At 41.6% G+C, this 25,372-nt stretch overlaps 1 protein-coding gene across 2 annotated transcripts; it reads left to right on the top strand.

The window, feature by feature from the left end:
• LOC124138572 (CCR4-NOT transcription complex subunit 10-like) lies at nt 1-24,436 on the top strand. Of its 2 annotated transcripts, none has more exons than XM_048397819.1 (15): nt 1-103; nt 1,399-1,672; nt 4,840-4,990; nt 5,919-5,980; nt 8,896-9,054; nt 9,892-9,975; nt 11,814-12,069; nt 12,584-12,771; nt 13,953-14,068; nt 15,529-15,663; nt 16,665-16,853; nt 19,508-19,638; nt 20,762-20,824; nt 22,051-22,172; nt 23,431-24,436. In XM_048397819.1, the coding sequence occupies exons 2-15, from the start codon at nt 1,409-1,411 to the stop codon at nt 23,569-23,571; spliced, it is 2,061 nt and encodes a 686-aa protein (XP_048253776.1). In that variant the 5' UTR covers nt 1-103; nt 1,399-1,408; the 3' UTR covers nt 23,572-24,436. The 2 variants fall into 2 exon arrangements, with proteins under 2 accessions (XP_048253776.1, XP_046361250.1); XM_046505294.2 differs by having other exon boundaries at nt 5,922-5,980.
• The last annotated feature ends 936 nt before the right edge of the window (nt 24,437-25,372 follow it).

The raw sequence follows: 25,372 nt of genomic DNA on the forward strand, positions 1-25,372 counted from the left end.
TAAGCTCCCTTAGCGCAACAAGGGGGCGCAGTATGCATAACATGGCAGCCTCCATGATCATGTTATAGAAGAACGTGTGAGATTCAACTTTAATGTTATTTAGGTACACAAACATGCATATTTTGAAGAATGATGCGAGTTTACTTTTGCTTAGGTATTGTTGGCTGTTGCAGGCTGTAATGGAACGTGTGTTACGCTTGATCAAACAAGACAGTGAGGTGTTACGTTAAAATATTTTTTTTTACATATCAACTGCCCGACTGTTTCAAGACGCTTTCCAGTTCGTATATTTACACACGTTCCTTAAACAAGTTAGTCATAAAGCTGTGAACCTGCCAAGCACACCCGAGTGCTATAAACACTGATAAACATTGAACGTTATTTCTGTTACCAAAATCAGTCTTAAAAAAAACTTTCCTTTTCTGATGTATTGCTTTTTTGTTTTCACACCTTCCATATCATAAGATATGTCTAAACAAATTGCATGCTAATGACAGTCATCAATCAAATAATTTGGAAGTGAAAACAATCATAAAGTTGCTAGGCTGCCTAACAATGAATAAAGTCGTAAAAGAATTTAACAGTAATTTCAGACATATTTTTAGACCTAGATCTACATATTTGAGATAAATACAATGTTCCTGATAAATTTGTTTCTTATCTGAAATTAAACATAAGTATTTTCTTATTTATCTTTCTTTAAAGTGACCTTGAGAGCAATGAAAGTGGCGTAGTTACTTAATTTGCACTTTCTAATGGTCCTACTTCATATGGTCATCTTGAACATGATTAGGCCATGCATTGCATTTGGTATATTAATTCATAGCTCACCTGTCAAAATTAAAAGAAAAAAATGGCAGTTGACTTACTTTCAAAATGTAGTCTCAAGATAATCATGTGCTTTCTTGTAGTTGAAAATCATTTCAAGATCTTTTCTTTTCAACAACTGTTGGTGGCACAGGTGGCCAAATTGCCTTTGGTGCCACAATTCATTGTGCTTTCTTTATGCTTGCCATAAACCTGTGATCGTGGGTTCAAATTCCATTTTCGTCCGTTACGTTTCTAGGTTTGTGATGGGTTTCAATTAAGTAGTTATCCTCAGTCAAAGAGCTGATTTCCTCCAACATCAACCTGACAGTATGGTTACATGAAAAGCTTTCAAATTCCAACCAAAGGTATCCGGTAAACTGGAATGTGACATATTTACATCATGTTTTATTTTTATTACGACTAATCTGTATAAACATAATATGCAGAAACAATACTGAATTTGTGAGTAGAACAGTGTTGTTTTAGCCAAGCCAAGTTTTTGCAGATTTTGACCCGATTTGATGCGGTGCCATTTAGCTGTAACCCTTTTTTCTCAAGCATTAAACAGTCCAATTAATTTCCTTTCAGATAAAAGACAATGGCCGACTCAAAGTCTGAAGACATCCCAGAAGTAGTTGAGAGTTTACCATCTCTTCCGACAGTGACAGAACAGCAGAGAGAGCTCGGGTGTCAAGCCCTGAGAGAGTTTGAAAACCAACAGTTTGGACCATGTGTCTCAACACTTAATAAACTACTAAAGGAGCGATCATCCGATGTCAAAGTGTCCCAAAACAAAGCAGTGGCTGAGTTCTATCACAGCGGCTTAAAAAATGTGGAGGAGTTTAGAAAGAAAATGAATTGTGTATGTTGGGTAACTTTATGTAATGATGTTGATAAGGGCATATTTCAGTACTTAATGGCACCAACAGAATACATTGTTATTTGCTCAGAGATATGCTACTTTTCCATGTTTTCTGCATCTTAAGTTTACCTCAGACAAATCATTCTGTAAACATGGCAATTTAAAATAATAATACCATGAAAATGAAATTATCTTGAAGGATGGTGGAAGTATTTTACTTCATGTTCATTTAAAAAATATATATTATACTTAATCATGTTCATTTAAAAATATATATATTTTTCTAAACTTATCCTATCTCACACTATGCATTTATTCCTTCTTTCGATCCTTTGTGTAAACGTGCTTGATTGAAGTTTCCGCTTCTGATAAACTAATCACTAGACACATCCCAGCATCACCATAGTTACCACCTAAACAAATGGGTCACATCGGAACCACCAGCTGACTTGGACATTCGGATGGTACTTTCCACAGTCACTTCGGCCGGACCTGCCTCAACTAAGATGTTGATCGACCTTTGAGCAATCCTTGACCACCAACGACTTGTCAACTTTTGTCTCCCACTCCTTCCTGCTCTGTTCAAGTTGATGTCGAAATGTACTACATCATAATCAACAGTGATGACTAAGCCGTCCACCAGTAGAACGCCTTCACCCTCTGCCGAAGATCGATGTAGCAAGGATTGGTCTCGTGTTTCCTACAAAAGTCGTTGTTCCAGGAAAAGTCACGGTCACGGTCGTCATTCTAAGGATCGTTTATCTAAGTTTCGCTCTCCTTGGGATCGACTGTCCCAGGATAGTCACTCTTGGTTGCCTGGTCGCTCTCGGGAGCATCACTTATGGAAGCAACAGGACAGAGACTCTCTCAAGATCGACGATATGGAGATTGACCTTCCAGTCTGTCCTCCTTGCTCTACAGTTCCTGTTCCTCCGGTGGTTGATCCTGCGCCAGCTGGTAGTGATGTGAACCAAACTTGTCTTCGGGCAGTTATAAAAATGCAGACCCCTCTCTTGTTCTTCATTGGATTGCAAATAAGTTACAGCTCAAATGCTGTACTTTGTTCTTTGAACATCACACTCCCTCCCGGGCACGTCTTGGCGGATATTGCCACTAACCTTAACCAGGCTTTTGAGTCCTTCAGATGCTTTTGAATCCTTCAGACGCTTATGTGATCGCCTATAGATCCCTCGCTTTCTAGTGGAAGAATCCAGCACCTATGGACGTCCAAGACTGCTTGTGTTCCCGAATTTGATGGATCCAAGTGAGTGACTACTTCTACACAGTGTAGGACCGCGATCTGGCACATCTCAATGCCACTGTGAGACAAGACAAGTGACTTGCCTCAGCCTCTGGACAACTGGGAACTTCTGCCTCCAGTCGTGCATGGGAGACTTGGTCTCTTTGCAGGAAATTGGGCCATCCTGGATGATACCTTTGTCTTGCTTCTTCTACAGACTGGTTACAGACTGCCCCTGCTTGCAACTCCTCCAACTACTTCCACACTGTATCGCAATCTATATCTGGTCAGCCAGCTTCTGCTGCTCAAGTGTTCGAGTCAATGCAGGCCAGTGCAGACCAAGATGTCCTTGTGAACCATCTCAAGTTTACGCAAAGGCTTCTCCAAATCAGGTGGCTCGTTAACATAGGCCAGTCCGAGATGACTCCAGTTCATTGGGGCCTCTTCGACACCTGCCTCGGCAAGATGTTAGTTCCTCCAGACTGGTGGCTGCAGATACAGCGTCTCATGCCACTGGCACTCGGACAGCCTCTCCATTAAAGTCAATGGCAACATCTCATTGGCCTTCTGACATCGACCCAAGTCCTCACAATGAGGGGTCAACATCATCTTCAGTGCTTCCTTGCGCCCTACAGCGATGGCAGACAGGTCCCGATCTCCTTGCCGATCCATCTGCATCCATTCAGTGGTGTCTTGTAACATCCAATGTTTGCACAGGGCTCTTTACGGCTGTTCCTCCCGACCCTACATCTCTTTGTCAACGCATCGTCCGTGGATCGGGAAGGGCACTTAAACGATGTACAGGTCGGAATGCGTTGGACTGTCGAAGACAAGCGGCTCCATATCAACAACCTTGAGTTCAAAGCAGTTATTCTGGCGGTATCCCATTCAGAAGTTGTACGCTGTATAGATTATTCTTTACAGCTATGTGGTTGTTCATGTAATGATGTCATGCATAAAAACATATAATGCATGATCTACCTGAATTCATGCTGCTATGTCCGACTAACGTATAGGGATCATATCACCTGTTATGATATATTTTTCCTGCTCAAGTGTTTTGACTGGACAGTCTCATAGATTTTTTAGGTAGGATAAGTTTAAAAATTTGTAAATTTTACCATAAATTGTATATTAATAATACTTATCTTGTCTCTCATGCTATAAGATACACTTAACCCCTGTGTTGAGTTTTGTGTAGAAGAACAGACTAGAATGGGGATTCAGGCTCATTGACCTGTGAGATTGCGTGTAATCGCACTCCAGTGTTCTAAAAAAGAGAAGGTTCTTGAGGTGTTCTCCTGACATTTAGGGTTATGACAATAACCCCTTGGCTTTAGTGCTTACTTTCAAATGCTGAAGACCTATTCTACCCCGGATCTTCACAGGTCTCCAGTATTTGAAAGTAAGCACTAAAGCCATGAAAGTTATGACAATAACCCCTTGGCTTTAGTGCTTACTTTCAAATACTGGAGACCTGTGAAGATCCGGGGTAGAATAGGTCTTCAGCAACCCATACTTGCCGTAAAAAACTACTTTGCTTGTCGTAAGATTCGACTAACAGGATCAGGAGGTCAGGATCGCTGACTTGGTTCATGCATGTCATCATATCCCAATTGTATGGATCGATGCTCATGATATCATTCAGTGGATTGTCTGGTCCAGACTTGATTATTTACAGACTGCCGTCATATAGCTGGAATATTGCTGAGTGCTACTTTAAACAACAAACAACAACAACTTCAAACACTGGAACACTAATGTGTTGGGATATTGCTCACAATATCAACCACTGATTTGTCTGGCAAAGATGATTATTTACATACTGACATTATTTAGATGTAGTAATGCTGTGTTTGGAGTTACAGCATTCACTCACTATCTCTGAAGCTATTTTGTATTCCTATTGTTAATTTTTCTGTCTCAGTTCTCCATCAACCCTGATGCGTTTGACAGCCTGGAGGATATGGACCATGCCTTCGTCTACTACAACCAGGCTGTGGTGCTGTACCATCTCCGACAGTACCGTGCATCGCTCAGTCTCCTGGATAAGTTATTTCAGTGTATCGAACCTTTGGGTAAGATCCATTACAGCTCTGTTTAATTCAATGTATAGAATTGGTTCAAACAAACTCATGCTTGTAAGAGATGGTTAAGAACGATTATGTGCACGGGCTCGGTGAGTCATTGATTGCATGTCATTTATCCCAGTTTGATTTAATGTATAGAATTGGTTCAAACAAACTTATGCTTGTAAGAGATGGTTAAGAACGATTATGTGCACGGGCTCGGTGAGTCATTAATTGCATGTCATCTATCCCAATTTGATTTAATGTATAGAATTGGTTCAAACAAACTTATGCTTGTAAGAGATGGTTAAGAACGATTATGTGCCTTGGCTCGGTGAGTCATTAATTGCATGTCATCTATCCCAATTTGATTTTATGTATAGAATTGGTTCAAACAAACTTATGCTTGTAAGAGATGGTTAAGATCGATTATGTGCTTGGGCTCAGTAAGTCATTGATTGCATGTCATCTATCCTAATTCCGTGGATTGATGCTCATTATTATAATCACTGGAGTGTCAGGTCCAGACTCGATTATTAACAGACTGCTGTCATATAGCTGGAATATTGCTAAGTGTGGCATTGAACAGAACTCTGGCTTTACATATATATAAATTGTCACAATAAGCTTATTAAAACATTTGTTTTCTAAGTGTACCATTCAGACACTAGGAACTTATTTTAACATTTTTGTTGTGATTTTAACCATGCCGTTGGCACTTGTATACAAGGTATTTCTAAACCTGTTTTTCAATTTTTATCATCTATAGAATAGACAACAAATACGAAAAAGGTCCATGTAATCTCACTCGAAGTCAAAGACAAAATAGCTTTACGCTTCCGTAGCACCAAATTTTGAAACCACATGTAAGGTGAGCTTCTGTACCTTCAGTGCTCTGGTGACTTTACACAGGCTAATAGTTCGTATTTCTCCACAGAAGAACTCCTAGCCAGAAAGGTTATTTTGCTGTTAGTGGAGCTGTATCTGTGTACATATCAGGTGAGAGAGGACCAGTGATGCTTTATTCTACAATGACAATTAGTGGTGTAACGATACGGCGATACAGTATTGTATACCGATGCACAGCCCACGATACGATGCATCGATTTGGAAAGCATGTATCGCGATACATACGATATTTTCATAACACAGTTTTACTAATGTATTTTCTTGAGTACAGTGCGCAATTTTTTTCTCCCAAAAAACAGCTGTGTAGAAGGGGGTGCGCATTATACACGAATTATTGAGTTTGGATGTTTTTTCCCCCATGGAAAGACATTACCGTGAGCACGTAACACCGGAAATACCATGTCAACAAATCCATACTGAATTATTCATGTAATTACACTGTCTGGCTAGAAAAAGTGTTCTTTGTATAATTGGACTTATGTTTGTTACTTATTTCATTAATTTTATTCAAAATTCCTTTTAATATTGTTTTAATTAATTTCAGCGAAATCGTGTGTGAAGCGATCGGAAGATCGCACAACTCACCGTTATTAACAGCAACCACGGTCAGGTTACCGCTATTGATGCCTTGAAACAAACTCTAGTTGACAGAGAATGGATACATATATCATAAATGTCATACTTTGATTCGTTAAAAGTCATATTTGTTTTTGTTGGACAATTCTATGTCAACACGTAATTCTCGCGATCACGCAATCACGTGCACGGGAGCCTTGACGGTGACTGGTCAGACTGGTTCCATGTAAAAAATAATACCCGGCAATAGCGATCAGCTGCTTTGCTTAGGGTTATTATTATTTTAAATATGTTTAGTAAAAGCTAAATTAACAAGATATTGGAATATATTATTCCTGATAAAAAAAATAGTTTCAGATACAACTTTTGCCGATCCTTGCATTAAAATCCTGTTAAGTTATATCATTGGATGTGTCTTGACCGAATCACCGGTAGATTCCAAGAAAACGTGTGTACAGCTGATTGCTGTGTCCGGCTTAGTTTACAAGGTAATCTTAATCCCTGGATATAAAACAATGCCTAGCTGAACAAAAAATACTATTTAAACAGTAAATCAACATGTCTGGTGATTTTTTATCTCAAATTTCAAATTTGTACTGACGAAGTTTCTCATCACCCGTTCGTTTGCCTGACTTCGCTGAAGGGGTATGGTGTAAATTTTTTCTTCGCATAATATTAAAATTTCTTTTTTTCCAAAATGATGAACCCGCTAGAGGGGGGTGCGCACTATACTCAAGAAAATATGCTACTTCTAAACATGAAATAAGTTTAACAGTTTCAAAGGCAGTTTGTTGTTTAAGTAAAACATACTGTATTGCTGACAAGATGCTATAACAGTAAATAAACACCTTATATCTTCTTCAACTGTACTTGTCACATCTTTTAGAGAGCAGAAAGACATCAACTTGGCTTAGCTTGTACCAGTAAACACTGTATCGTGATACTTATCGTATCGCGACCCCTGTATCGCGATACGTATCGTATTGCGACTCTCCCGTACCGTTACACCTCTAATGACAATGGCCCCGTGAGTTCTGGGTTAGAATAGGTCCACAGCAACCAATGCTGGTCGTAAGGCGATCAAATGGATCGGGTGGTCAGATCCGCTGACTTGGTTAATTGCATGTCACAGTACCTCTACTTAGTGGATATTTGTTCATAATATCAATCACTGGATTGTCTGGAACAGACTCGATTATTTATAGACTGTCATCATATAGCTGGAATGTTGCAGTGTTAGACTACAAACAAATAAACTATCATGACAATGAATAATGCTTTTTGAAAGCCTTTTGACACAGAAAATGCATGAAAATCAGGGTCAGAATAGGTCTCCAGCAACCCATGCTTGTCATAAAAGGCGGGGTGGTCGGGTAGCCTTGTGGTTAAAGCGTTCGCTTGTCATGCCGAAAACCTGGGTTCGATTCCCGACATGGGTACATTGTGTAAAGCCCATCTCTGGTGTCCCCTGCCGTGATAATGCTGGAATATTGCTAAAAGCGGCATAAAATCAAACTCACTCACTCACTCATAAAAGTCGACTTTGCTTGTCGTAAGAGGCGACTAACAGGATCGTGTGGTCTGGCTCGCTGACTTGGTTGATGTATGTCCTCGTGTCCCAGTTGCATGGATTGATACTCATGATGTCAATCACTGGATTGTCTGGTCTAGACTTTATTATTTACACTCCACCGTCATGTAGCTGGAATATTGCTGAGTGCGGAGTTAAACAAACAAATCAAACTCTGGTGTCTAAAAGCGTGAAAACTTGAAAAACACTGGTCACAAGAATGAGCAGGCTCTAATGTGGTACAATGCCAAATCACTCATATTCACCTCAAAATGGGCAATACGGAGCCATACTTCAGGGTGGTTCTGTTGGCACTGAGGTTGAACCAGCAAGTTCATTTCCATCAGTAAGTCATCACATAATCATTGAACAATATTAAAAATCAGGTTTTTCGGCTGGCTTCATGCAATTTGTAAATAGTACTTTCACCGTTAACAACTTTTTCACATGGCCAGTAAAAAGTAGCAAAATTAGGTCAAGTTCATCCAGGTAAAAAATTTGTAAAAATTGGTTTAATATAACTCCCCAGGAACAGTAATACATATTCTACAACCCAAAGTTTTACCTGGCTGAACTTGACCTAATTTTGACCTAATTTTGTTACTTTTCACTGGCCATGTAAACAAGTTTTTAATGGTGAAAGTGCTATTTACATTCCTGGGGAGTTATACGAAGCCAAGTTTTACAAAAGTTCAGTTTCAAAAGAATGGTAAATCATCTGGTTGATAACTGTCCGAATAAGAACTGTCCAAGAAATATCCTAATTTTAAATAGAATAACAAAGATTTTTTTTTACCAATTTGCCCATCAAGGGCAGTTAGTTTGGAATTCTATATAAATGCCTGCTTCTGTGCCCCAGCCAGAGAAGTCTATGGGCATGTTGAGCTACATGGAGAAGACGTACTTTAATGGTAAACACGGCGCCGGACAGGGCACACCGGAGAAGCCAGAGAAGGGGAAGGACAATAAGGAAAGCTCTGAGAACTCCGTGGAGGCGTGGAGACCTCGGATCAGTGTTGTGAGTTGGTTTCTAGATTCTACCAATGCAGGCTTAATCAATATTAACTTTCTGGAATCCCAGTAGGTAAGGCTCTGAATGTACCTGTGAGGTTTCCGAGTAACAATTGGTCTCCAGCAACCTGTGCTGGTCGTAAGACAAACATATAAACACAAGACTTGGACATTTTATGGCTGCTGCAATGGCATTTTGTTGTCTTAGCATTTTAGAATACTTTTAAAATGAATTTGGCACAGAAATTTATGAAATTCTGATTGGCTAAGGGCTTCTGAAAACTTACGTTTATTCTTCAATGAATGCACAAAAACTTTCATTCATGCTTCGATCAATGCAAGTTTTGCCTGAGTTAGGAACTATTTTCTAGTTGACCTCAACTTGATTTTTTCTTTTTATAAGCGACTATGCTCATTGTAAGAGGCGACTAACGGGATAGGGTGATCACGCTCACTGACTTGGTTGATGCATGTCCTCGAATCCCAATTGTATGGATCGATGCTCACGATCTAAATCACTTGATTGTCTGCTCCAGACTCGATTATTTACAGACCGCTGTCATTTAGCTGGAATATTGCTGAGTGTGGCATTAAACAAACAAACCAAAACTTTACATAAATCAGTATCAGCTATTTAGGTGTCCCATTCAGATTGCCCGTTGATTTTGTAATTTGCAAAAACTGCATGTCTATGGTTTATACAAATTTTGTATAAAATTGCTCCACTATGCAATTTTATACAATTGGAGGCTTATTCTTCAATGAATGTAAAGAAGTGAAAACAATGTCAAAAACTTTCATGGGACTTTTAGTAAGAATCAGCTCTTGACTGCTATGTTCACAGTACAAGATTCGCTGCCTGATCATGCTCAAGTCAATGAAGATGTGCAAGCGGGAACTCAAGTCTTTACTCAACACTCAGGCAATGGTAAGGCGATTGAACAAGTCTCATGTCAAGTCTCATGTTGTGTCTCATGTCATGTCATGTGTCATGTAAAGTCTCATGTCATGTATCATGTCAAGTCTCATGTAATGTCATGTTAAGTCACATGTCATGTCTCATGTCAAGTCTCATCTCGTGTCTCATGTCAAGTCTCATATCATGTCTCATATCATGTCTCATGTCGTAAAAGGCGACAGGATTGGGTGGTCAGACTTGCTGATTTAGTTGATGCATGTCGTCGATCCCGATTGCATGGATCGATGCTCATGATATTAATCACTGGATTGTCTGGTCCAGACTCGATTATTTACAGACCGCTGTCATATAGCTGGAATATTGCTGAGTGTGGCGTAAACAACAAACCAACCAAATCATGTCAAGTCTGATGTCAAGACATGGTAGTCCAGTGGGTAATGCAACACACTGTACAGTCCGTTTGACGCCAAATGAGAACGATGAATTGCAAAATAACTCGAAATCCAGAAAAGTGTATGAAACATCAATATTACCTTTCCTTCTCGAGCGACGAAACCACAGCTCTATGAAATCATCAAAACTATGAAACCTGACCCTGTGTGTGAAGTTGACAGTTACATCAAGGGTCAGGGTCACGCTGTCTTACGACTGCCACCTTACCACTGCGACCTGAATCCAATCGAGTTGGTATGGGGCATCGTCAAGGGTGACGTTGGACGATCGAACACAACGTTCAAATTACGAGATGTTGAACAACTCGTAAAGGAATCCCTTGGTCGGGTAACAGTAGAAACATGGAGGTGTTGTGTGGCCACAGTCGTTGACGAGATAGAGCCACGTTAGTGGTCACGAGATGGACTACGGCCAGCAACAGTCCAACCTATAATAGTGGCAGTCGGTTCAGGCACCAGCAGTTCCGACGACGAGATCTATGGCATGAGTGAGTCAGATTGCGACTGAAATTATCATGAGACGGCCCCTCTAACGCTCTGTTATTTCCCCTACCACAGAACGTGCAGTGCATGCGTGCTTGCGCTGTGCCTCCCACGGTTTGTCCCCCCTACGTGTCATGTACACATTTCTATACAAAATTACAGGTTGTTTCTTAAATAACTTCATCCATCATGGGTCTTAAAATAAACAAAATTCAGATTTTGTTGGGTACAGGGTATTCATGGTCAAGTACCGTATTGATGTTTCATACACTTTTCTGGATTTCGAGTTATTTTGCAATTCATCGTTCTCATTTGGCGTCAAACGGACTGTATATAGAGGTCTAATTCACCAATAGGAACAATGTATTAAGATTTCTTGTCATTTCTTTAGTCCCCCACCATGATTATGGAATATATGTACATGTACATGCAACCCTTTGAGGTACAGGGATCCAATGATCTTGGGTTCAAATCCAAGAATTGACCTGATAATGATTCCGGGAGTTGTCGGTGCCATGGAGCGATCATGGGTATCACAAACATGGTTCATGTACTTCATGAAACTAAACCGATCTGGAAAAGCAAATCTAGTCTGCTACATTCCACATTGGCATCAAGAAAAATGTTTGTTGAGGAGAGAAATGTATCATGTAATACATGATTTCATAGATTTCATGTTAGTCTACCATTTCTCTTTTGTGTGATGTGGCTGGAATATTGCCAGCAGCTTAAAACACTCACTCACTCACTAACTCACTCACTCACTCACCCAATGACCCACTCACTCACTCACTCACCCATCCACACACTAACCCACACGAGCAACAACCCACCCACCCAACCTCACCCACTCGCCCACTTACCCACTCACTGCCACCCACCCACTCACTCACCTGCCATGATTGCTTCCAGAACACATCTGTGATCTACCTGAAGAGTAACTTTGAGTACCTACGGGGGAACCTACGGAAGGCTATCCGGATGCTGGGCTCGGACCCCCAGGCCCAGGTGTTCACCAACACGGGGGAGAGCCTCCCCATGATGTACTTCAACAACCTGGGGTGTATACACTTCCACCTCCGCAAACACCACCTCGGGGCCTTCTACTTCCGCAGAGCTGTGCAGGAGAACGAAAACGCTTTGAAAGATGCTGCATCCGGAGGCCAAAGTAGGTGGCAGTACGTTGTGTTGAGTGCTGGGAGTTTGTGTGGCGAATTTTCTGTTTGTACTTCTGTGTTGTTTCATTACATGTTTGGGATACAGTTTGGCTAGTTTGGGCCGAAAGTAGTAAGCAAATAATACTTAGTTTCTCAAAGGGGGATAGACATATTGTGTATTCCATTATGCTTGAACAGAAAGAAGGGAATCCACAGTGTGTATTTCATTCTGGGTTAGAGCAGGTTCCTAGCAACCATGCTGGTCATGAGAGGCGACCAAATGGAACGTGGTTGATGGCGCGTCCTCGTACCTGTCAGCATAATTTGTTTCACTATCGGTTGTCTAGTCCATACTCGATTATTTACATACCGCCATCATATAGCTGGAATATTGCCAGGTGAAGCATTAAACAAAACAAAAACCCTCCTACGTTAAGTCTATATTAATGAAATAGGCTTTAACATGTTTAACACAACAGGTTTTTGTCCAAAAAGGTGATTCTAATTACCTCCCCTTGTTTCCAGATCGCCCCCTACAGACGCGTGGCATGAGTCGGCACTATGAGCTGCTATACAACATGGGAATACAACTGCTCCACTGCGGCCAGCCCCAGGCTGCCTTCGACTGCCTCATAGAGGCAGTACAGGTGTACCAGGTGAACCCCCGACTGTGGCTGCGACTTGCGGAGTGTTGCATACAAGCCAACAGAGAGGTGAGTCCAAGCCGTGGTTCAGATTGCAGAGGGGGACATGGGTGGTCCATTCGTCTCAGGCGCAGCAATTTGCTCATCTTCCCGAGGCAAGTGAGTTAACTGACTATAAAAGTCCAGTTTCCACCCTTGCTGAACTAGGCTGGTATTATGGCGTTACATTTTAGCTGGACTAACGAGTCTGTGTATAGTCCAAACAAAATCACACAACGAAAGCGAAATCCGGTTCATAAACTGTCATGCAGATTACGGTCGATTGCAGGATTTGCAAAGCATGTGCACCGCCAACTCGTTGTCAACAGATATTTTGCAGATCTTTTCATGTTTTTAGGGTGCTGATTTGATGCACTTTGCGATGTAAGACCCGTTTTATCACAATATAGATATTGATTATCGATCAGATCATCTTGACTGGGCGTTGCCATTTTGTTTGACGCAAATGCTTGGGGTAGGAATTATCTTGGTGGTTAAAGCGCTTGCTCATCAAGCTGCAGTTTTCAATCCCCTGCACAGGCACAATATATGAAGCCCATTTCTGGTTTCCTCTTGCTGTGATTTTGCCAGAACATTGCCAAAGGCGGCATTAGAACCAAGTCACTCACTCATGCTATCGACCACTGGTTTGCCTGACACAGGCAATATTACTGACTGTGATGTATTAAAACATTCACTCACTCACTCTTGTAAAACATATGGATGTCATCTGTATGTTCTGGTAACTCAGTTTACTGTATCAAAAATCAATTACCAGTATCAGATAAAGGGTATTATCATACCTCCATGTCAGAAGAATGAGATCTGATTGGTTCACGTGATCTTGATAAAATACTGTGAAACCCGCCTTGGAGGGTAATAAATTTCTGGACGGGGGAATAAATCTTTTATACACAGCCACGAGCACTGTAGGCTGCACATGGATTTCTGAGAGACAGAATAAATCCTTTATACCCTGCTTCAAAGCAAAAAGCTTTACGCTTTTTTCCGGGCCAATGGATGTCACGTGACATAGCGCAAGCTAATCTCTCCTCAACCGCTGTTTTCTATCATTTTGGAATTTATTTGAATTGTTTTACAATGTCATATTAAAACATGTCAGTAAGATAAATTTGTTGTAGCAGGATCACAAATGTACCCCTCATGTTCCTGCTACAACTTATGATAATGTCTTTACAATACAATTTCAGAACAATGATGAAGATCGTTGTTTAGAGAAGCGACTAGAGGTGATTCAAGGCTCAGTCGGAAGTGGAGTGCACAGAAAACTTATCCTCGGATGTGGCATCAGCAAGTTCAAACCTAGGTGAGCCGCTTTTATTTATGGGCCATCCATAGTGTAGTATTTTGCCCTTTCCCCAGGGATTTATAGAGACCTGCTCAGAGGCCTTGAGTCTTCACAAAAGATTCCAACTGATTATTATTCAGATGATTCAATGCTTCTGTGATCACTCAAACCCACCCATTTGGCAGAAAGTAGGCACCAAAAAACTAAAATACTGATCCAATTCAATTAAGTATTTCGCAGCCCTGTGAAACCGCAACAGCTGGTGATTTTCCAGTGTTTGCTAGACAAAGATTTTTGACAGGAACAATTATAATTCCATGAACTTCTTCAAAATGGCCCTGGAGCATTTAGAGGGCACATTTCATGAAAAGGTCAAAGGTCAAGGTCAAGGTCATGAGAGAGAAAGCTCCCCAAATCGTTTGTGGTTACATTTTCTTAAAAAGTATTTATACGTTTATCATTAAACTTTGGTGTATTCATTCATTAGGATAGGGCCCTGCATCAAAAAGGTTTTGGTCAAGATTAGTCACAGGTCAAGGTCAGCATCCATGGGACTTACATGCTTACGTGTTTCCATGCACATCATACCACATCAAATGTCAGCTGCATCTGGGGGCACAGGTGACCCAGTCGTCTAAGGTGCCGCAATTCACTGTGCAGAGTTGTGTCCCTTGGACACGCCAGAAACCTATGTTTGTGGGTTCGAATCCGGGTTCGCCCCGATTATGTTTGTAGGTCAAGTCAGGGTTAGAAACTTAGAGTTATGGTCCACAAGTCCTTATAATGATAACATATAGCAAAACCCTTAAAATTGGCAAATTTCTACTAGTCCTTTTTTTACCTTAACTATTGGACAAATTGACAAGGACTATAGGACAAGTGCCAATTTCTACCAGTGTAGGGTCGGGTAATAGGGTGGGGTGGGTGTGTGTGTCTGGGTGTGTGTGGGGGCACCCTTGTAGTTAAATTTGGACTCGTCCCAGCCCTAGTTACTGATGCACTTTCACTTGTACAATCCTGCGACTTGGTAATTGTTGGATCTAAAGAAGTTGTCTTGATGAAGGCAAAAGCCAGGAAATAATGTTTTCGGACTGGAAGCTTTGGGGATATGGCAGTGATTGTATATGCAAACACCTCTTGTTGACTGACATGGTATCAATTTCACCAAGGTATATGGCATCTATTTTTCAAACCAGGAATTGAGAAAAAACTTACACAAAACCAGATACCGTATTCGACGTAATAAGCGCAATTAAATTCTGGAAAAATATATCTGTCGTATATAAACATTTCAGGCTGTCGGCATAAACCACAAAATTTACGATCTTTCAACTGTTTATTTTTACCAAAATAATAAGCCCCCTATTTCAAATTTTGAGAGTGCCCTGGGCGCTTATTACGTCGAATACGGTAAGTTTTCAAGCTAGAATTGAAACGTTTTCCAGGTTCCATTCTCATATCCATGCTCCCATTACCAGTTCCACCACGCCCTCCATGCCATCTGCCACCCTGGAGTTCGCCTCACTGTGTCTGCGGAATGCTATGCTACTACTGCCAGAAGACCCCCTGCTGGCAGACAAGACCTCTACATCCTCCGACGACCATGAAGGAAGGTGAGAGAGCGATGAAGTCAGTGAATGTAGTGAACATGGGGAATGGAGTGTCAGCCCGGAGAGAGAAAGACCGATGGTTTGATCCCCATCCGCATCATACCTAAAGATGTAAAATAAATGGTACTTGTTGTTACCCTGCCTGGCACTCGGCATTGAAGGGGCTAAAACAAGGACTGGATGGATCAGAGTCAGAATACTGTGTCTGAGTGGAGTATCAGTGTTAAACTGCTGCATGGTATCTCAGTGGGTTGGCGCTGTAAACTAGTATTACTCTGGATAAGTACAATCAGTACTACTAGTTCTTACCCTTCCTAGGGCGGTCGGGTAGCTTAGTGGTTAAAGCGTTTGCTCGTCACTCTGAAGACCTGGGGGGCAGTCGGGTAGCCTAGTGGTTAAAGCGTTCGCTCGTCACGCCGAAGACCCGGGTTGGATTCCCGACATGGTTACAATGTGTGAAGCCCATTTCTGGTGTCCCCTACCGTGATATCATGGATATTGCTGTAATATTGCTAAAAGTGGCATAAAACCATTCTCACTCACTCACTCTTATCCTGCCTGGTTCTCGGCATTTAGGGGATAAGACAGGGACTGGTGACATAACTCATTGCATGTCATTGTAACCTGATGGTGAAGGGTGTAGGTCACATGTTGGTTTCTGTTCCAGACATTTTTTGCACTGACATGATAGAGCTGAATATATTCAGTGTTGACTGCTCAGCCAAATCAGTTTCCAAACAAATAAAGAGGCAACAAACGGGATCGGGTGGTCAGGCTCGCTGACTTGGTTGATGCATGTCATCATATCCCAATTGCGTAGATCAATCTTCATAATATCAATCACTGGATTGTCTGGTCCAGACTTGATTATTTATAGACCGCTCTCATATGGGTGGAATATTGCTGAGCGCGCGTTGAACAACAAACAAACACTGTGATATAACTAAAATACTGTTCAATACTGCGTTAAACCCGACTCACTCACTCTTTTATTTGTTCTCCAGACCCACCCCGGAACCAGTTCTGTTGGCAGCCCCTCCCGGCAACCCGATGAAAGCCACAGAAATCGCCCACCTACGTTGCTCCATCCTCGCTGCATCCTCATACACCTGTCTGTGTCTCAATGACCACCTAATGGCCCTACATCACGCAGAAAACCTCCTCAAACAGCCACATCTCTCGGGCGCTCAGAGGTAGGAGTCAGCCAGAGAACCATTTACTGTAATCATCACCATATTTTGCCCTACACTTTGTCAGCACCATTAAATGAAATATGTTACTAATTTGAGCAGTAATTTTGTCCAGTTATTAGCAACCCATTGGAAACAGATTGTTTTTATTTTATTTTCGAATTTGTCTGCTGCCACCAGTGATTTTTCTAATGACTGCAACACAAAAATTATTGACATCAGATATTCTTCTTCTATGGACTTCTTACACATGGTCCTGCGTATTTTTCTGACACATATTGTGAAAAGGTCATAGTCAAGGTCATAAGATGAATAAATTACCCAAAACTTTGTGGCTACACTTTCTTAAAGTATTAATACCATTAACGTTAAACTTGGTAGTTACATTCTCTAGGATGGAGCCTTGCTTTGAAAAGATTTTGGTAACGATAAGTGAAATGTCAAGGTCAGCATTCAGTTTTTTCGTAAAACATGGTCATTGTCAGTTTCTGACATATTCAACTGTTGGCTAATACCCAGGTGTATTACAGTATTTTTTAAGCATACTAAGCATTTCCTTGGAAATATGTGATCCGTGAAACGCTAACTGGTTGACAGATTGGGATCACAAAATACATGCTCATTTACAAGAACGGTGTATTCGCGCTTGAACATGTTGAAGACTATTGCAAAATGTAGTTAGCATTCACCCATATGCTCCCCTACTTCAATGATATACAGCAACTGCTAAGAGCTGTGTAATACCATACATACACGCTGAACCCGTGAAGATCCGGGTAAGAATAGGTCTCGAGCAACCCATGCTTGCCGTAAGAGGCGACTGTGCTTGTCCTAAGAGGCGACTAACAGGATCGGGTGGTCAGGCTCGCTGACTCGGTTGATGTATGCCATCGTATCCCAATTGTGTGGATCGATGCTCATGATGTCAGTGACTGGATTGTCTGGTCCAGACTTAATGATTTACAGACCGCCATCATATAAGTGGAATATTGCTGAGTGAGGTGTTAAACAACAACAACAAACAAATAAACAAACATACACACTGAGGTTTCATAATGATCCATGTCCGGTCAAAATTGGGTCTTTGTTGTTGGAATTAGATTATTTCCCTTTAACCGACTTTTGGAGATACACATAGATTTAACAGTTTAGAAGGGAGATAACTCATGTCGCTTTGAGACACTGTTATTGATTTTACTTGACTAGCGTTGGGGTTTTCTCATCAAGGTAGGCCTACTTCTCTTCTTGGTTTGGGACGACATACTCACTAAGGGTCCGAATTCATTTTGTAGAGTTGTGTCCCTTGATCAGTGACAGAAACATATGATTATGTTTTTGAATCCTGATTATGTTCCATATCCGTAGGATTCATGAGAGTGTGAACATAAAAGATTTGTATCACTTAAAGCTTTCCTCCCACATCGATCTGACCCGCCATGATATAACTGAAATACTGTCCAAGCTCAATCACACGTTCCCATGCTTGTAATGAGAGTAGCATGAAATGAGGTGACTACGTGTGCCCTGGTTGATTGGGTTTCTTTGTGGTGCCAAACACAAGCTTGCCCTGCCCAGAGTTAATTATTTACAAGCTGTTTCTCTATGGCTGGAGACCGCCTCCGTGGTCTTGTGGTAGAGCGTCCGCCTGGAGAGCGGAAGGTCCGGGGTTCGATCCCCGGCCGCGTCATACCAAAAGACGTTAAAAGATGGTACTTGTTGTTACCCTGTCTGGCGCTCGGCATTAAGGGGCTAAAACAAGGACTGGTCGGCTCGGAGTCAGTATACTGTGTCTGAGTGGGGTATTCATGTTAAACTGCAGCATGGTATCTCAGTGAGCTTTCACTATAAATCGGCATCAGTCCGGACTAGTACAAGCAGCCACACAAACACACACACATACATGCACGTCGCTATATAAGTGCAATAATCTTGGACGCGACATTAAACCCAATTTCACCACTCTATGGCTGGAAATTGATAATTGTGTATACATATGTATTGTTATGAGTCCAAAACACACCTCTTAAAATGTACACAATGTCTAGCTCAGTCATATGAACATATCTTATAACTTTCAAAACAGTTTTTTCAAATACTTACATAATGTAGATGCTCTTGGCGAAAAAGGGTCAGTCACTATCACACCTTCTTTTCAGAAATATGGCAGCCTTTGTAATTCATGCTTGTACGTTAGAGACGTGAAGATCTGGGTTAGAATAGGTCTTCAGCAACCCATGCTTGCCGTGAAAGGCAACTATGCTTCTCATAAGAGGCAACTAATGGGATCGGGTGGTCAAACTCGCTTACTTGGTTGATGCATGACATCTTACCCCAATTGCATGGATCGATGCTCATGATGTCAATCACTGGATTATCAGACTGCCATCATATAGCTGGAATATTGCTAAGTCCGGCGTTAAACAGCAAACGAATGAACGAATCATGCTAGTCCTCTAGAGACTGTGCTGAGGAAAAGTGAAAATCACTTTGTGGTAGTCCTCATTGGCAATAGTATTTGAGGGCTATAATTCTGAACCTGATCTCAATGCTTATTTTGGACCTGAATAAAACTGACAGAAACTGTACACAGTGTTAAACATACAGAATTCAAAGGCTGTGTGCGAATGTCATTTAAGTTATGGCCTGCCTTGTTTCAGGTACATTGGTCACCTGTATGTAGCTGAGGCCCAGGTGCAGCTGGACAAGATACCTGATTCCATCGAACATCTGAACCCTGACCTGGTCACAGACATCGGGACATGTCCACCGGAACACAAGTCTGATCAAGGTAAGAAACCTGCAGAGCTTAACCTGAGCATCAAATGGTACTAAAGGCTGCCGGAGTGGTTGGTAGCCATGTTGTTGGTCACCCTGACTGAGTGAGTGAGTATGGTTTTACGCCGCTTTTAGCAATATTCCAGCAATATCACGGCGGGGGACATCAGAAATGGGCTTCACACATTGTACCCATGTCGGGAATCGAACCCAGGTCTTCGGCGTGACGAGCGAACGCTTTAACCACTAGGCTACCCGACCACCCCAACCCTGACTGAGAGTCAGGTGAGTTAGTGTTGTGGCACGACGTTATCGTCGCCTGTCCGTCCTCTGTCCGTTTACATTTTCAACATTTCCTCCGAAACTACAAAGCCTATGAAACTGAAACTTTGCATGAACAGTAGTCCCAGCTGTGGTGACTCTAACAGTGTTCACAGAAGTCCGATTCGTCTTGACAATGTCATTTTTGCCTACTGTTCATCCATTCTGCTTGTTTTATTACATTTAGTATTGATGTATGGGGTTTGCTGAATACCATATCTTTTTAGCATATTTTAATATTGGACCTTCCTACACACCTGTCTCCAGTGAAAGTGCACGGCCTGTGTAGCCGAAACATTGTACCATTGATCCCAGCTAGGATGTCTCTAAAACTGCACACAGAATTCCAGTCTTACTTTAAACCAGAGTTCCCGCTGGCTTTTGAAACTGGCAACTATGAAAATTACCAGTCCCTCACAAGTTCTCAAATTTGAACAAATAATTGTATGAAAATTACTTGGTTTTAATTCTTTCAACATCATTTTCATTCAAAGCGAAATATTATTTCTTTGCCCTAAGAATTGACAACGGGGAAACCCTGATTACAACAGACAAGCTGACTTTGTTCATAAAATATACTTTTTTGACTAATTTGACTATCGACAACAAAGATTTACAAGATACTGGTCCACAGGGACTGGCAGTCACAAGAATTACCGGTCCACTGCTTTAAACCTGACCGCCATTATTCTTTCATAACTCATTTGAGGTACAGAGCCTTGTGGCTCGACTTATTTGATTTTGAAAATGGGATCAATCAAACCCCAATGTCACACGCTTGATCCACCACTGCGATGTCCTTGTTTTTGTTGCAGACAGAGCTGACAAAAATGACAAAGGAGAGAAAGACCTACTAGCAGACAGCACAGAAGCCAAAAGTAGGTCATTAGTGAGTCAGAGTTTGAGAAACAACTTGTGTTTTGGTTTGAGAAACAACTTGTGCCAGGGTTTGGGGAACAACTTGTGTCAGGGTTTGAGAAACAACTTGTGCCAGGGTTCGGGGAACAATTTGTGCCAGGGTTCGGGGAACAATTTGTGCCAGGGTTTGGGGAAAACCTTGTGCCAGGGTTCGGGGAACAATTTGTGCCAGGGTTTGGGGAACAACTTGTGCCAGGGTTCGGGGAACAATTTGTGCCAGGGTTCGGGGAACAATTTGTGCCAGGGTTCGGGGAACAATTTGTGCCAGGGTTCGGGGAACAACTTGTGTCAGGGTTTGAGAAAGAATTTGTGTCAGGGTTTTTGTGGAACAACTTGTGTCAGGATTTGAGAAACAACTTGTGACAGGGTTTTTGGGGAACAGCTTGTGTCAGGATTTAAGAAACAACTTGTGTCAGGATTTGAGAAACAACTTGTGTCAGGCTTTGTGAGAGAACTTCAGACCCTTTATGGGAGTCCAGGTGAGGATAGGTCCCCAACAACATATGACGGTTTTGTCAGTAGTCATATATTTGTTAATCAAGATGCACCCTGTGTGGACCTGAGTTAGAATAGTTTCCATGCACTGCTTTCAAGAGGTAACTAAATTGCATCAGGTTCTCTGTCTTGATGACTTGACCTGCAATCTAATCTCAGCAGCATCATTACTGTAGCTGGTTCAGGTTCTGGTTCAAGTTTTGATGTTCATCAGTTTCATCAAAGTGGTTTTGTTTGTTTGTTTGGTGTTTAACGCCGCACTCAGCAATATTCCAGCTTTTTCACGGCTGTCTGTAAATAATCAAGTCTGGACCAGACAATCCTGTGATTGACATCATGATCCACACAATTGGGATACGATGACATGCATCAACCAAGTCAGCGAGCCTGATCACCCGATCCCATTAGTCGTCTGTTATGACAAGCATATTCATCTCTTATGACTAACATTGGTTGCTGAAGACCTTTTCTGACCCAGATCTTCACGGGTCTCCTCAAAGTGGTAAACGTCTACAACCTGCTTGAGTTTGATCTTTTCTCTCACATAAAACTGACAAGCAGAGATTTAAATGTAATTCTGTTAATTAAACTCACTTTATCACTCACAGTTGGTGAAGATTTGAAACAACTAATAAGCATGTAGAACTGTGGAGGAAAACTTGAATGATAATAACGTTCGCTTATGTCATAGGTTCTTTGTATCCCTGGTTCCCGAAAGATTTGTCTCGTGCCAAAGCAGTGATGCAGTACAACTTATCAGCCGCTCATGCGATGAGGGGGGAGTATGACAAGGCCATGACACATCTCACAGAGGTAGGTGCTTATGTCGTCAGCTCATGACACATCTCACAGAGGTAAGTTCATCTGTCATCAGCTCATGACACATCTCAAAGAGGTAGGTGCATCTGTCTGCAGCTCATGACATCTCACAGAGGTAAGTTCATCTGTCAGCAGCTCATGACACATCTCACAGAGGTAGGTGCATCTGTCAGCAGCTCATGACACATCTCACAGAGGTAGGTGCTTATGTCTGCAGCTCATGACACATCTCACACAGGTAGGTGCTTATGTCGGCAACTCATGACACATCTCACACAGGTAGGTGCATCTGTCAGCAGCTCATGACACATGTCACAGAGGCAGGTGCTTATGTCATCAGCTCATGACACATCTCACAGAGGTAGGTGCTTATGTCTGCAGCTCATGACACATCTCACACAGGTAGGTGCTTATGTCGGCAACTCATGACACATCTCACACAGGTAGGTGCATCTGTCAGCAGCTCATGACACATGTCACAGAGGCAGGTGCTTATGTCGGCAGCTCATGACACATCTCACACAGGTAGGTGCATCTGTCTGCAGCTCATGACACATCTCACAGAGGTAGGTGCTTATGTCAGCAGCTCATGACACATCTCACAGAGGTACTAGCTTATGTCAGCAGCTCATGACACATCTCACAGAGGTAGGTGCTTATGTCAGCAGCTCATGACACATCTCACAGAGGTAGGTGCTTATGTCAGCAGCTCATGACACATCTCACAGAAGTAGGTGCATCCGTCGGCAACTCATCACATCTCACAGAGTTAGGTGCAGCAACTCATGGCACATCTCACAAAAATAGCTGTCAGCATCTCATGACACATCTCACAGATGTAGGTGCAACTATGAGCAACTCATGACACATCTCACAGAGGAAGTTCATGCTGCTGCAATGTTGACCTAATTTTGAATTTTAAAAGTTGTATTTAGTTTGCTGAACCCTTTTGCTTAAGAAGTATTTCACCATATGGGATTACTTGCTCTGGAATTTACCAAGAAAATAAGCACACACTTGACTGTCTAATAAGGGGGTTGATTGGAACAATTTGGAAGACGAACAAATTTTGATGAGATGGTCAGGGTCTGGTGACTTCGAGGACAGCGTGTCATCTTTTCCCTCACTGGATTGTCTGGTCCAGGCTTGACCACCACCATATAGCTGGAATATTGTTCACAGTGGCATTAAACAAACAAACATTGCTGATTACATTCATGTGTTCATGAACCATGTTTTCTGCATGTTCCAGAGTTCGCGGAACATCGGCACGCCCCTCCCAGCACAGATGTACTTCCTCAAGCTATACCTGGACCTGATGGAGGGTCGGAGGAAGATGGCCCAGCAGGTCATCAAGGATCACTTCGGTCATGTCACCCCCAACAGAATCTAGACCATCAACATAGTCGCAGTTGTCACAGCACAATCTAGGTCAAGGTCATGAACAGTTTCACCCTTGACCTTCTAATCACTCTGAATAAAACCCAATTATTTAGATGTTCGTGAATGATTGAAAATGTTGATCTGTCTGAATATTCAACAATACTACACTTTCATGTTCTAGAAAGTCCAACTTAAGTGTAGGAAACATTTAGTGGAGGTAGCACAGTTCAATGTCAAGGTCAAGCTCAGAGGTCGAGATCATGGTTGGTGGTCAAGTTCAACCGTCCAGAGTTTAGGTGGCTGTTAACATATGAATATAGAGAATAGTCACATAGTCAGTGAATGATTGAACCAGGGGCCCAGAAATGTGGGACATCTTTGGACATTGAGGTCAGGAACAGCACAACTGGTTCTGTAGAGTTCATCCATTCTCAAAACTTTTGACATTAAGTGTGCCCAAAGAACACTTAAAGTCCTACTTGCTAGTTCTGTCTTACACAAAACTGTAATTATCCTCTGAACGACAAGATTTAGTAGTTGAATTTCCAGCAGTGTCCAGAAGGGTTGCTGTGATTCACAACACTGTTTATTTAGTGAGTAACTGTTGCTACAAAGATAAAAGAAAAATGTTTATTTTTTTATTAGTGTTAAAGTAAGGACCAGTTTATGTTATCAGACCTAGTAAATGTTTGACTATCAACCCATATATATGAAGCCTTTGTTACTGTCAATTTCAATACTGAAAATGTGCCATACCCTTATAAAGTAACCTCCTCCATGGCTCAATAAGTAACCAACCAACAGGTTTGTTTTGTTTTTAATGTTAGGTATCAGTTATTTATTGGATCATATGGGAGTTTGTCAATAATTGGACTCGGAAAACAGGGCCTCATTCCACAAAGTGGCCTTAGCACTAAGACGATCATAACTGACATACTTTTACATAGACTTACATCAGTCGTAGCATAAAGACAATTGTAACTGACATACTTTCACAGACTTACGACAGTCCTAGCACTAAAACGACCATAACTGACATACTTTTACATAGACTTACAACTGTCGTAGCACTAAAACGACCATAACTGACATACTTTTACATAGACTTACGACCGTCATAGCACAAAGACAATTGTAACCGACAGTCTTTCCCAGACTTACGACAATCGTACACTAAAACGTGCGTAACTGACATACTTTCACGTAGACTTACGACAGCGTAGCACAAAGACAATTGTAACTGACATACTTTCACAGACTTACGACAATCGTACACTAAAACGTGCGTAACTGCCATACTTTCACGTAGACTTACGATAGTCATGACATGAAGACGATCATGACTGACATACTTTCACAGACTTACGACAGTCATAGCACTAAAACTACCATAACTGACAGACTTTCACATAGATTTACGTCAGTCGTAGCATGAAGACGATCATAACAGACATACTTTTACATAGACTTACGACAGTTGTAGTGCAGAGATGGTCGTAACTCCCATACTTTCACGTAGACTTATGAAAGTTATAGCACTTTGATATCTTCATGGAATGGGACCGAGAGGCAAATCCAGGAATTGATAAGAGTGGGGGAAGGGGTGGCACTTGGGATGTCATTGGTTTGAAATATTAGCATTGACCTGTCAACTCAAAAGTATGACTATATCAATGGGCATTAATAGTAAGATTAATTATTGTTATATATATGTATAGATAAACATTACCTTTGTAGACCTACAATTAATCAATCTGATGCGAAGTATGAACATGGCTGATCCAGTAAATGTTAAAGAGTGAATTATCTGC

This window comes from Haliotis rufescens, unplaced genomic scaffold, assembly GCF_023055435.1.
Source record: "Haliotis rufescens isolate VD_foot unplaced genomic scaffold, xgHalRufe1.0.p SCAF_17, whole genome shotgun sequence".
Taxonomy (NCBI): domain Eukaryota; kingdom Metazoa; phylum Mollusca; class Gastropoda; order Lepetellida; family Haliotidae; genus Haliotis; species Haliotis rufescens.